General features: G+C 38.9%; 1 protein-coding gene across 1 annotated transcript in view; it reads left to right on the top strand.

Annotated features, from left to right (window-relative positions):
- RARB (retinoic acid receptor beta) overlaps window positions 1–13241 on the top strand; it is a 694360-nt gene that overhangs the window by 315287 nt on the left and 365832 nt on the right. The window contains exon 4 of the mRNA XM_070239010.1: window positions 10140–10595. Within this exon, the coding sequence (XP_070095111.1) occupies window positions 10418–10595 (178 nt within the window). The 5' untranslated portion in view covers window positions 10140–10417. The remainder of the gene's footprint in view (window positions 1–10139; window positions 10596–13241) is intronic.

Here is a 13241-nt window from a genome sequence, read left to right as displayed (position 1 = left end):
TTACCTGGAACCAATGCCTTAAATAAATAGGGAGGTTTGAGCTCAAATATACTGGGAAAAGAGAAATATGCATGTAGTGTCTGTTGAACCGAAGATTTTTCCACAACAAATTCTAAATCAGCTGAAGAAATACAGGAGAGTTTCTGTGCTTCATCACAAGATGTTTTTAAAAAATCTATCTTTTGTTTACCTCTGCCTGTTTTTTTGTTACCCACATCAGCCATGGTGCATTAAATTGCAATAGAAGGAAATGAATACAGTGTTTTCTCAAAAACTCTTGTCTGTTTTGTTGCTTGGATTACACTTGAAGGCACTACAGTGTAAAATTAACACTTCTCACCCTGTTAAAGTGTTTGGCTCCTGTGTCCTGAGGCAGACTCGAACAAAAGTCCTCTCTCCAACTTGTGGTCCTCAGAAGGCACATACTGAGTCATCAGTGCATTAAATGGCATTTCTAATTATCCAATATGCCTGTAGGTGCATGGCTAAGGCTGGTCAAATCCTATCTTTATTTTATTTATTTATTTGTAGAAGACATTTGACACAGGCCCACGGCATGTCCACAGTGGCAGGTCAAATCTCGCTTTTGTTGTTCAATTTCAGATTAGAATCATTACTGTCTTTCCCTTGCCACACAGGGATAGACATTGAGTTAAGCTTGTCTCAGCTGGGGTCTCGAGTGAACCTTTTCATCACAGGTTATTCTTTAACTTCTCCCTTCACAGAAGGAATTTAAAGCTGTAAAGAATAGGAATAATCCAGTTTAGCTTTCTCAAACTTATTTAGCCACAGGTTACTTTTATTTTAATTGAGGTAACATTGGTTTATAATGTTATATGAATTTCAGGTGTAGGTCGTTATGTTTCAGTTTCTGTGTAGACTGTATCATGTTTACCACCTAAAGACTAATTACCATCCATCACCGTACAGGGGGTGCCCTGTAACCCCTTTCTCCTCCCTCCCTGCCCGCTTCCCCTCTGGTAATCACCAATCTAATCTTTTTATCTTTGTGTTGTTGTTGTTTTTATCTTTTATCTATGAGTGAGATCATACAGTATTTCACTTAGCATAATACCCTCAAGGTCCATCCACGTTGTCACAAATGGCAAGATTCCATCTTTTTTATGGCTGAGTAGTATTCCATTGTGTATATATACTACATGTTCTTTATCCATTCATCCATTTATGAGCATTTAGGTTGTTTCCAAATCTTGGCTATGGTGAATAATGCTGCAATGAACATATGGATGGAAATATCTTTTCACATTAGTGTTTTTGTGTTCTTTGGATAAATACCCAGAAATAGGATAGTAGATCATATGGTAGTTCTACTTTTAATTTTTTGAGGAAACTCCATACTATTTTCCACAGTGGCTGCACCAATTTACATTCCCACCAGCAGTGTACAAGGGCTCCTTTTTCTCCATATCCCCTCCAACACTTGTTATTTCTTGTCTTTTTAATAATAGACATTCTGACTGATATGAGATGATATCTCTTTGTAGTTTTGACTTGCATTTCCCTAATAATTAGTGATGTTGAACATCATTTCATGTGCATCTTGGCCATCTGTATATCGTCTTTCAAAAAATGTCTATTCAGATCCTTTGTCCATTTATTAATTGAGGTTTTTTTTGTTCTTGTTGAGTTGTATTAGTTCTTTATGTATTTTGGATATTAACCCATTATCAGATATATGATTTGAAAATATCTTCTCCTAATTATCAGGTTGTCTTTTCATTTTGTGGGTGGTTTCCTTTGCCTTGCAGAAGCTTTTTAGTTTGATGTGGTCCCATTTGTTTATTTTTTCTTTCGTTTCCCTTGCCTGGTGAGACATGGTATTCAAAAAGCACTCCTAAGACCAATGTCAAAGGGTGTACTGCCTATGTTTTCTTCTAGGAGTTTTATGGTTTCGTGTCTTACATGCAAGTCTTTAATCCATTTTGAGTTAATTTTTGTGTATGGTGTGAGATAATGGTCTACTTTCATTTTTTTTCCCATGGCTGTCCAGTTTTCCCAACACCATTTATTGAAAAGATTTTCTTTTCTCCACTGTATGTTCTTGGCTCCCTTGTTGAAAATTAGCTGTCCATGGATATGTGGTTTTATTTCTGGGCTCTCAGTTCTCTTCCACTGATCTGTATGTCTGTTTTTCTGCCAGTACCATACTGCTTTGATTACTATAGCTGTATAGTGTATTTTGAAATCATGGAGTGTGATACCTTCAGCTTTGTCCTTTTTTCTTAGGATTGCTTTGGCTATTCAGAATCTTTTGTTGTTTCATATAAATTTTAGGATTTTTTGTTCTATTTCTATGAAAAATGTCATTGGGTGTTTGATAGGGATTGCAGTGAATGTGTAGATTGCTTTAAGAAATATGGACATTTTAACTACGTTAAATCTTCCAATGCATTTTTTTTATTTAATGACTTTCTAGTGAAATATAGTAGATTAACAAATGCATGTTTCCCTATCCCCTCCCAAATACTTACTAAAATGACAGTAAAGGGATGTAAAAAGCATGAATCATTAAAGTTAATAAGAACGAGTGGTACTACTTGCAGACAAGAAATGGCAACAACTTTTTTTGAAGATGGAAAGTAGATGGGCAGTAATGAATAAATTAGCAAAATACAGAAAGCAAATTGCTAAGCACCTCAATGAGGAGAGGCAAAGGAGAAGCAAGGAGATACAGCTGTAGGATTTTGGATAGTCCCGGAGAGTAGAGGCACCAGTTGTCCTGAAAGGTGGAGTGATGATTGAGATAGGAAGGTTGGTTGAAGTTATGAACAAGGAGCAGTTAAATCTGGTGCCCCACCTGTTACATCATGATGATTACTGACTTCATAGTAAGCCCACCAGCAGCCCCAACCTCATTTCTCCATTCAGCTACCAGAAGTCTTTTCAGTCAGGCTTTTTCTTTCCTCCCCATCCTGGGCTGAAACTTGGAGGATTTCTCAATGAAGTTACCAGAGAGCCTGTAGGGGTCAAAAAATAATTTTCCCTCTGCTCTTTTGAGTTCTTGGCTGAGAACCCCTGTGATAAAAGACAGATTAACTAGAGAAAAACAATAAAACTTTACTAACATTTATACCTTGTGTATACAGGGGAGATACCCAGAGAAAAATGAGTAACTCCCCAAGGTGGCTTAGAATTCAGGATTAAATATGATCTTAATAAGGAAAGGGGAAGGGGAATGTAGCCTCTGAGGGGAGAGTAATTTTTAAGAAAGATGGGTAGGCCCTAAGAAGAACAGATGGGAGGTATGATAGTTTGTGACAAGTTTATCTGGGTGTGGCATTAATTTCTAGTCTCCTCTCCTAGGATAAGAGTCAATCTTCGCTAGTTGATGAAATGTCCAGGGAGGGGATTTATGCCAACTGTGTTCTTTTTGGAAGATCTGTCTTTCAGCAGATAAGGAGAGTTCAGAGAAAGCCTCCTCCTGCTTTTACTGTTTTTCAAGTGCCTATAGCTCAAAATAATCAATATACCAAAGCAGGATATTTTGGGGTGGCATGTCCTAATGTCCTACAGTCATATTTTGGGGTAGCATATTCTAGTAACTTTCAAGTCCCAAATAAAAGCCAATACATCTAACATTTGGGGATTCCCACAAAGAAATATCCCAGTTAAATCACTTTTTCATGAAACTCACCCATTTGACAAGGTGTTCTCATGAATCCAGAATTTGAGTACATTTTCCCTTTTAGATATAGATGGACAGGGCTAGAACTGAGCAGACAGTACAATTGAGAAATGCATGTAACATTAAAGGAAATAAAACAACAGAAAAAAAAATGAAGAGAAATAATCAATGTAAAGAGCAGAATAAGATATTAAAGAGAACTATTTTTAATACCCTAGAAGGTATTCAGAAAGGATAAGGCATTCATGACAAAAAGCAGAATGTATAAATAAAGAAGAAAAAATAAGAAAAACTCTTGAATGTTAAAAATATAGTAGCATGAATATAAAATTCAATAGAGTAATTAGAAGTTAAAAGTGAGGCTATCTCACAGAAAGTAGAATAAATGGATGAAGTAGAATATGAGAGAAGATATAATAAAATTAGAGGACCAATCCAGAAGGGCCACTACCTAACATAATATTTCCAAAAGGAAAATATGAAATATATGTTAAGAAAGATATTATCAAAGGAAGTAGAAAATAAAATTTTCCCAAACAGAAGGACATGAGTCATCAGATCAAAGACCTCTACTGAGTGCCTAGCACAATGTAGGAAAAAAGATCCACAGGGGATAAAGAAAAGATTATAAAGGCTTGCGAAAAAGGAAGAATGCCACACACAAAGGATCCTAAATCAGAACAGTATTAGAAATTTCCAAAGCAATCTAGAAAGCTTGAAAAAGTGATGCAATATACTTAAAATTCTAAAGTTATTTTTAATCCACAATTTTATACCCAGCCAAACTATCAAACAAGTGTTAAGTGTAGCATAAAAATATTTTAATACAGGGGCTAGCCCAGTGGTACAGCAGTTAAGTGCACACGTTCCACTTTGGCGGCCGGGGGTTCGCCGGTTCGGATCCCGGGTGCGGACATGGCACTGCTGGCACGCCATGCTGTGGTAGGCGTCCCACATATAAAGTAGAGGAAGATGGGCATGGATGTTAGCTCAGGGCCAGTCTTCCTCAACAAAAAGAGGAGGACTGGCAGCAGTTAGCTCAGGGCTAGTCTTCCTCAAAAAAAAAAAACACAAACAAATTTTCATACACACAAAATCTCAAAAAATTTACCTCCCATTTCTCATAAAGATCTTAGGAAAAAAGCCACCAACGTGAAGAAAGAGGAAGACTTGAGGTCCAGGTAACAAGAGTTCCATAAAAAGAGAGAAACAATAATACAAAGTTCCAGTTTGTCATGGATGTTTGAGTCTAAGAAAGCAGCCAAGAAGCCCTGGAGCAGGAGGGATGTCCCCGATTGTGGAACTGATGTGTCACATGACATGTCTGGCAAAATTATCAGAGAATTTGGAAAGAATTATTCATAGATACAAAGAAAAGTATTCAAATTATATAAACAAAGCAATTATTAACTCCAGGAACACCAAAAAATTCTATAAGAAAAGAACTGTAAATATAGTACATCAGATGGCTCAGCTGTAACAATATTTATCTAGTCATAATTATGTAAACATAATGTAAATGATTTTCATTTAAAAATTATGATGAGGGGCAGTCCTGGTGGCATAGTGGTTGAGTTCACGTGCTCCGCTTCAGTAGCCCAGGGTTCGCCAGTTCGAATCCTGGGCACAGACCTACATACCATTCATCAAGCCACGTTGTGGCAGCATCCCACATACAAAATGGAGGAAGATTGGCACAGATGTTAGCTCAGGGCCAATATTCCTCACCAAAAAATATATATATATGATGAAATTATGTTGGGAGTATGAGGAAAAGGAGAGTTTTGTGTGTATGGGCAATAATCTGAGAGAAATAAATCATTTATAGTAGAAGCCAATAGACAGTAAAAATTTCACAGATTTATGAAAAAAATAGTTTAAGTACATTATCTAGAACTATAAGTAAGAGAAAAAAGCCCAGCTAAAATACTTTCAGGTAGTTGCTTGTAGGGAGGAGAATTTAAGGATGGGAAAAACAGACTGCTAGGTTTTTTAACTAATCTAAAGCAAGGGTCAGCAAGTCATGTCGCATGAACCAAATCTGGAAGGCTGACTGTTCTTGTAAATAATGTTATATTGGAACACAGCCAAGCCCACTCATTCATGGATTGTCTGTGGCTGCTTTTGTGCCACAAGAAGTTGGTACAAAAGCAGAGTTGAGTGGTCGTGACAGCGACTGCATGGCCTGCAATCTAAAATATCTACTTTCTTTACACAAGAAATTGCCGACCCCGTGTGTGGAGCAGTGGGTCTCAAATTTTAGTTGCATTGGAATGTCTGGAGGGCCGCTTAGAACACGGATTGCGGGCCCAGCTCAGACTTTCTCATTCCGTAGATCTCAGGTGGGGCCTGGACACTGCATTTCTGACAAGTTTCCAGGCGATGTTGATACTGCTGGTTCAGGGCCTCTGCTTTGAGAACCACTGGTCTAAAGGAGCTTTCTGACTTTCAAAAAATATATATATAAGTATCGTGTTTATAAAATAAATTTTAAATGTTTAAAAGTATAACCAGGGCCGGCCCAGTGGCACAGCAGTTAAATTTGCACATTCCACTCTGATGGCCTTGGGTTCACCGGTTCGGATCCCGGGTGCAGACATGGCACCACTTGGCAAGCCATGCTGTGGTAGGTGTCCCATGTATTAAAAAAAAAAGTAGAGGAAAATGGGGAAGGGGTTTAGCTCAGGGCCAGTCTTCCTCTGGAAAAAGAGGGAGATTGGCAGCAGATGTTAGCTCAGGGCTAATCTTCCTCAAAAAAAAAAAAAAGGTATAAGCTTGGAAGCTTGTATGCAAATTGAGGTGAAAATAAATACAAAAACAATGCAAAGAATCGAATGTGACAAGAAATGATTAAAATGTAATTTTCTAAAAACTTTAATGTAACAGAAACATCAACAAATTAAACTGGAGCAAATATACCATTTTATTAATAATAAGATCTTCCAGATACAGGCATACATGTCAACAATTTCCGAGACCTCTGCCAATACATGGGCACACATCATCCAAGTGGTTGGCGGTTGGACCTGTCATACTACTCCCTGTCATTCCACTGTTTATTGAGGATAGATTATTGCATAATAACGACTATGCAAAGATTTATTTAAAAATCCCTTTCTTTTTTATTTTCTCCTCTAAAATATTATTTTTAGCATTTTCTTTTTCATTTAATAGCTTACTGTAAAACACTTGTTTCCTAGACAGCACAGTTTAAGAAATTTGATTTAGGGACCAGCCCCGTGGCTGAGCGGTTAAGTTCTCTGCTCTGCTTCGGCGGCCCAGGGTTTCCCTGGTTTGGATCCTGGGTGTGGACATGGCACCACTTGTCAGGCCACGCTGAGGCAGCATCTCACATGCCACAACTAGAAGGACTCATAAGTAAAATATACAACTATGTACTGGGGGGACTTGGGGGAAAAAAGCAGAAAAAGAAAAAAGAAATTTGATTTAAAACCTTCTCCTCTCCCGTTGGCCCCTTTCACAGATGACGAAACCAATACCCAGGCATCTCATGGGTTGTGGATCCAGGACCCCCTGACCCAGGCCCCGCTTCCTTCCCCTCTTCCACCCTGGCTCCTGTTTGCTTTGCCTCAGGTGGTGAGAGAAAGAGCCCCGAATGAGCCCAAACTCAAATCGGGCATGAAGAAAAAAAGCAGTGCTAAGACCAGTGACGATCTTTTTTTCTAAAAGCCTCAAACAAAGAAAATTCTCTGCTTCCAGGAACAGCCTTAATCAGTCACATATGTGAACATAGACCCAGTGACTGTTCAGACAATTTTCCACCAACGTAACAGGATTTTCTCGACACATTGATTTTTTTTTTCTTTTGCCTATTATCAGCATAAGTAGTTCTGTTTGTTGTTTTTTAAAGATCCTAGCTGTGATACCAGACCTTTCAACCAGGCAGGCTGGATGCTAAAAATCTGCAGTGTTTGAAAGCAAAGAGAAATGAAGGATTATGGAGAGTAGGAATAGTCCCTGGTTGGTAAAAACAAATAAACAGCTTTAAAAATCTAAGAATTGTGCCCTGCGGGGGTGGGTTTGCTGAACTGTCAGCTCCACCAGTTAATGAGGTAGTCTGTCTAATGGAGATAGAAAAGACCATTTATAACAATGCTGGGCTTTGTGTGTGTGACTTAAAAATCAAATTGAGTGGAAATGCAGCCAATACTAAATGGTCTTGTTTATTTTCTAATTAATTTGCTACAAACTACAAAATAAAAGTGTTAAACATATTAGATGGTGTGTGATTTTTAGAAGAGAAAGGACTGAAAACATTCACCTCAAATAGTCCATTTCCTTTCTTTTCATCAGCGAAACAAGTTGCAGTTTGAAAGTTGGAAAAGGACATGGATATTTTGGGTGGGACATCACTTTTGGGGTTAAATGTGTTACATAAGCCAACTGGGAATGTGATCTGTTTTGTAAGGTTCTGTGGAGTTCGAGGGGACCTGGGACCACAGTCTCACTCTTGATGATGTTCATTTTTAATATTAATAGGCCGGGGATTCAAGGCCCTAAGGAAAATATCATCCAAGTGAGGACAGCCACTTACAACTGCTCATGGCCTTTTTCCTCTATAGGGCACGGCTAGGATGATGCAGGCACTCAGTATACATAAGCCCAGCATGGCAGAGGGGAAAGATCAGAGATGGTAGAACCAGTCAGATCTAGGTGCAAATTCTGGCTGACTCTGTGACATTGGGGGTAAATCATTTAAACTCATTGAGACTTAGTTTGCTCATCTGGAAAACAAGGAGAATAATAACTGCCTTATAGGACCGTTCCAAGAACTAGACCTTAGAGCTCATAAGTGAAGCACCTGACACATGGTAAACACATGAATGGAAGTTATTATTGACTAGAAGATTTTAGGGTTTGTAATAACCAAACTGGCTAGTTCACAAACTGAGAAATCACTACACCTTGATGAGTCCTTGTTCTTAAATTTACCCAGCCCCCACCTTTTCTTCTTTGCTTCCATTACAAAAGTTTTAGTCCTAACATCCTTTTCCTAGGACTATTGTGATGTGGTCTCTTCCTCACTCTGACCCCAAAGCCTCTTGTCCATTCCAGCTAGCTTGTTCTTAGAAGGACGTCATTTGGTGAGACAATGCATACATTGATGAACTTTCACCTGGTGTTTACTCTGCACCCGGCACTGTTCTTCCCTCTGTACTACCTCATTTAATCCTCACAACAGCCCTCTGAAGTAAATTCTCTTATTATTCCCATTTTACAGTAGAAACTGGCATATTGAGATGTAAGATAATTGTCCAAGGGGTGGAGCCATGATTAGTACCCACGTGGTCTGGCCCTGGAATAGTGCTCTTAACGACTCCTCTATGCTGGCCGTCAGAGATTGTTCCTGGTTTGTGCCAGATGGTTTACATTCAGGGCTTGCCATTCGGTGGGCTCCAGAGTTTGGGACTTTTGCTGAATATTGGTCATCAGGGCCAAAGTGACCCTGTGAAGTCCATAGTCAGCCCACGCTAGAATCTATTTCAGGCTTCTCCCATTCCCAGTCTCAAGGAATTCTAGGTGCCGAGCATCCCTGGAATGTCCTTTGTGGCAACAGGGCAATTTAACCCTCCTTAACAACATGACCGAAATAAGAAGTTGTTAAAACTATAGATCCATGAGGGCAGGAACCACATTAGCGTTGTTCCATGCTGTCCATCTCTAGTGCCTACATCGGCACCTGGCACGTAATAATAAGTTAGGATTTGATTGACAGATGGATGATTGAACAGATGGACACATGGATGATGGTTGTATGAAACAATGGATGGATGGATAATGTTCTTACTGAAATAAAGGTATATACTGTTTGACAATAAGAAACTAATGTAAAATATTTCACTGATATTTAGTGGCTGTATCTCTAACTTACCTTTCATTAGGTTATAGTTTTCTCCCACAATTATATTTATCTGCCTCAAAGTCCAAATTTCATATAAAATATGTAAAATCTTAGAAGCACATAGGTAAGGATAACATTAAATAGTCAACTTTTCTAAAATAAGCAAGGAAAAAATTTTCATTCATTCATTCATTCAACAAATATTTATTGAGCACCTGTTTCCTATTAGGTACTCTCATAGGAGCTTAAAATATAACTTAACAAAACAGAGAAAACTCTGCCCTCCTGGAGAGTGTATTCTAATGGGAGAGAGAGACAAAAACACTCCCACATGTAGTGGATTGAGTTGTTTAAGTGCCATGAGGAGAACTTCAGCAGGCTGAGGAATACAGGGAATGACTGGGGAGAGGGGTGCTATTTAATGTCAGATAGTCAGGGTTATTTTGAAATTGTGTCAGTTTTATTCTATGTTGGAATGTGAGAATTGAAGAAAACTAATGTATTGAGTGTAGGGTAACAACTGGGAATTAGGAGTCCTAGATTAAGAATGGAGATTTTTTGCATATTAACTTGATAGAGAAGAAAATATTTTTGACTTGTGAGATATATGTATATTTTTTTTTCCTACAGGAGTAGCAGCTGTGGACTTTTAAAGTGATAATATTTCCCAGCCTTAAACTGAGAAACTGAACAAAAAAGGCATCCTTCCTGTAATCAGTATAGCAAAATGAGAGGTGGAGAAAGCACACTGGGAAGACACAAGGTCATCTGTTGAACCATCTTGCCTTTGGCCAAGAACACGACTCAGACTCAACTCTCGCTCTGAATTTACCTCCCCAACTTTGAGTCAAGACCTAGAGTGATGTGTTCCTTTCCCAGAGCACCTTCCATTTTGTGAGGCCTGAAACATGACCACCAGTAGCCACACATGTCCCGTCCCGGCAGTGAATGGACACATGACCCACTATCCGGCCGCACCTTACCCATTACTCTTCCCACCGGTCATTGGAGGACTTTCCCTGCCTCCCCTCCATGGGCTTCACGGCCACCCTCCTCCAAGTGGATGCAGCACCCCATCACCTGCAAGTAAGTACCACTGGACTTTGCTCTTTTTCTCTTGGTCAATTGGCTTAATGGACCTGAGGAAACAGGATGGTTCCTATCCAGGGTGAGTTCTCATTTTGTTGGCGTTGGTTTCTCTTGGTCTAGAATTGTACCTTTATCTATCAGCAGAAATATAATTTGAAACCAGATAAATGGTGAATTTTAGAATTCGGTCCATTCAAAATCACATTGATATTTTTGCTCTATTTCATAAAATATAAACGCAAGAAGTAATCAGCAGATGTAACCAATATACCTGAAGAAATTGACCACTTGATAAATAATAACAGTGAATTAAGAGATGATACCATAAAAATTGCTAATGATAATCCTGAATTTAACATTGATTTTAGATGTGTGATCTCCTTTGAATCTCTTACTCATTTCCTGGTGCAGATAAAATCTGTAATTCTTCTCAACTTCCCAAGGACCTTTGCCACCAATTGATGTCACATAAGCTTTTTAAATGTCCTTGACCTCTTTTAACTCTGTACTAAGCGGTTTCTTACCTCCGGTCTTCTCTAAAATGTTGGTTATAAAGTACTGGAAGATAAAAATAGTCAGAGTTAGAATTCTTCAAAATTGATATTCATGGAAAGCATCCATACTATATGATTTTTTTAAAAGTTCTGTCTAAGGTCAAGCTGTAGTAGCCAGTGAGCTCTTCCATCTTTTGGAAACAGGTTGCCTGGTTTGGCATCTGGAGGTGAAAAAGCATGTTGATTCAACTGTGCTCTGTTAGGCATCCACAGAACCTTCTCCAAGTTCTTTCAGGTTCATAGCTTAACAGGAGCTCTTCAGAGCTCTTCCTGGTGATTATTTTACATTTCGCTGCTCTTTAAGGAGTTCCTCCAAATATTGGCTTGGCACTTTGAAGTTTTTCTTTTGAAGTACTGCCTTAATTTTTTCTGTATTGTGGCCTTTGTGCCTTAACTTCTTCCTCCTACTGCATCTTTAGCACACTGGGAGCAGGAGCGTGCTCCACCTAACTGGGATCCCTCAACAAATGGTACAGTGCCTTCAAAAATAGTAGGACGTTTAGATGTCTGAGTGTTTGGATAGATGCATGAGTGGCTGAACAGACTCTCACTGCAGGGATGTCAGTTACAATCACAGTTTCGTCATGCCTGATACATACTGGCTTATTTTTCTTCTTGAAATGACCTGATTATAATTCTTCCCTTCTGTGTTTTGGATTTCTGGCCAGAGCATGTGGCCAGTAAAGTCTTTTAAATTGCTTAATAACATTCTCCCATGCTTCTCAAGTTCAAATTGAAAGTGGATGTAGCTGAAGTAGCTTCTTGGCTATATGGAGAGATGGAAAGAGTACCTATATTCAAAATATCTTGCCAAACCAGGTATGCATTCAAACCCTGTTCACCCAACATGCACATGATATAATGGAGTTACTTTAGTTAACACATGAAGGGATCTGACTAAATGATTGCTAAAGCTGTTAAAATGTCACCCAAGAGCTTCTGTATCTAATTCCACAGCTCAAGCAGCCTAATGGACAGCACTTTCTTCCTCAGATTGGAAGAATATTTTGTAGTTGTAGCCAATGCGTTAAGACCTAAGTATTGTTCCCATCCCGGGTAATCTAATCTTGCAGAAGGCAAACTCTTAGGCAGTTGCAGCGCCTGGGTGCCCATCAGCAACTTTGGGCTTCTTTAACTACTGATTTTAAGGAAAATACAGAGCACAGTAAATGAAAGGGTGGGTAAGAGCTTTTTGCTGGATTAGCATCCCTGAACACTTGAACAGACTCTCAGAATACAAATCCCTCACCCATCTGTTTGCAGATATTTTTAGTTCTAAAAATTCTATAGAGCAGCGCTTGGCAAACTACAGCCTGTAGCCCACCATCTGTTTTTGTAAATAAAGTTTTATTGGAACACAGCCACACTCATTTGTTTACGTATTGTCTATAGCCGCTTTCTTGCTACAATGGTAGAGACCATATAGCCCACAAATCCAGAAATATTTACTATCTTGCTCTTTACAGGAAAAGTTTGCCGATCCCTACTATGGAGATAAGAGCATGAGGACAGGAGTCAAATTATCTCGAACCTAACCAGTCTCTGTCTCTAACTGGTGATGTTGGCTCTTCTAATTCTTTCCCCCAAACTGAGTCTCATGGGCTCAGCCTGTACCCTGAATGAGCTGGCCTCTATCATATCTAAGTCTCCCTTCACCTCTAACTACAAGGCTATTCTTTTCATCTCACAGTTACTAATAAAGCACAAGATACCATCGCTACTAAGTTGAACTGTAATGCAATTGCCATTTTTTAGAGAAAATTGGTCAAATATTGGCAATTTCATATGATTCTACCTTTAGAAGCAGAGGCTTTGCAGTTTAACAAAAAGGGAATAAACAACTGATTACAGTTTTTTATGAGTGGCTTGGGGAGAGGGTTCTGGTAACTGCCCCTTGGAAGGTGGCTGGAGAAGGGACAGAAGAAGGACAAGGTACAGAAAGTTCAGGCTGGAAACTTCAAAATTGGCTGACTTCACACCATTGGCTAATACCTTGTTTTATTATTTCTTGCTGCAGACAAAGCACATGAAAGCTGCTCAGATGAAAATCATTAAAAGAAGCCACTGTTAATATGCAGTCTGTTAGTTG

The sequence above is a fragment of the Equus caballus genome, chromosome 16, assembly GCF_041296265.1.
Source record: "Equus caballus isolate H_3958 breed thoroughbred chromosome 16, TB-T2T, whole genome shotgun sequence".
Classification (NCBI taxonomy): Eukaryota; Metazoa; Chordata; class Mammalia; order Perissodactyla; family Equidae; genus Equus; species Equus caballus.
Note: the sequence above shows the minus strand (reverse complement) of the source record. Positions and strands in the feature narration are given on the sequence as shown.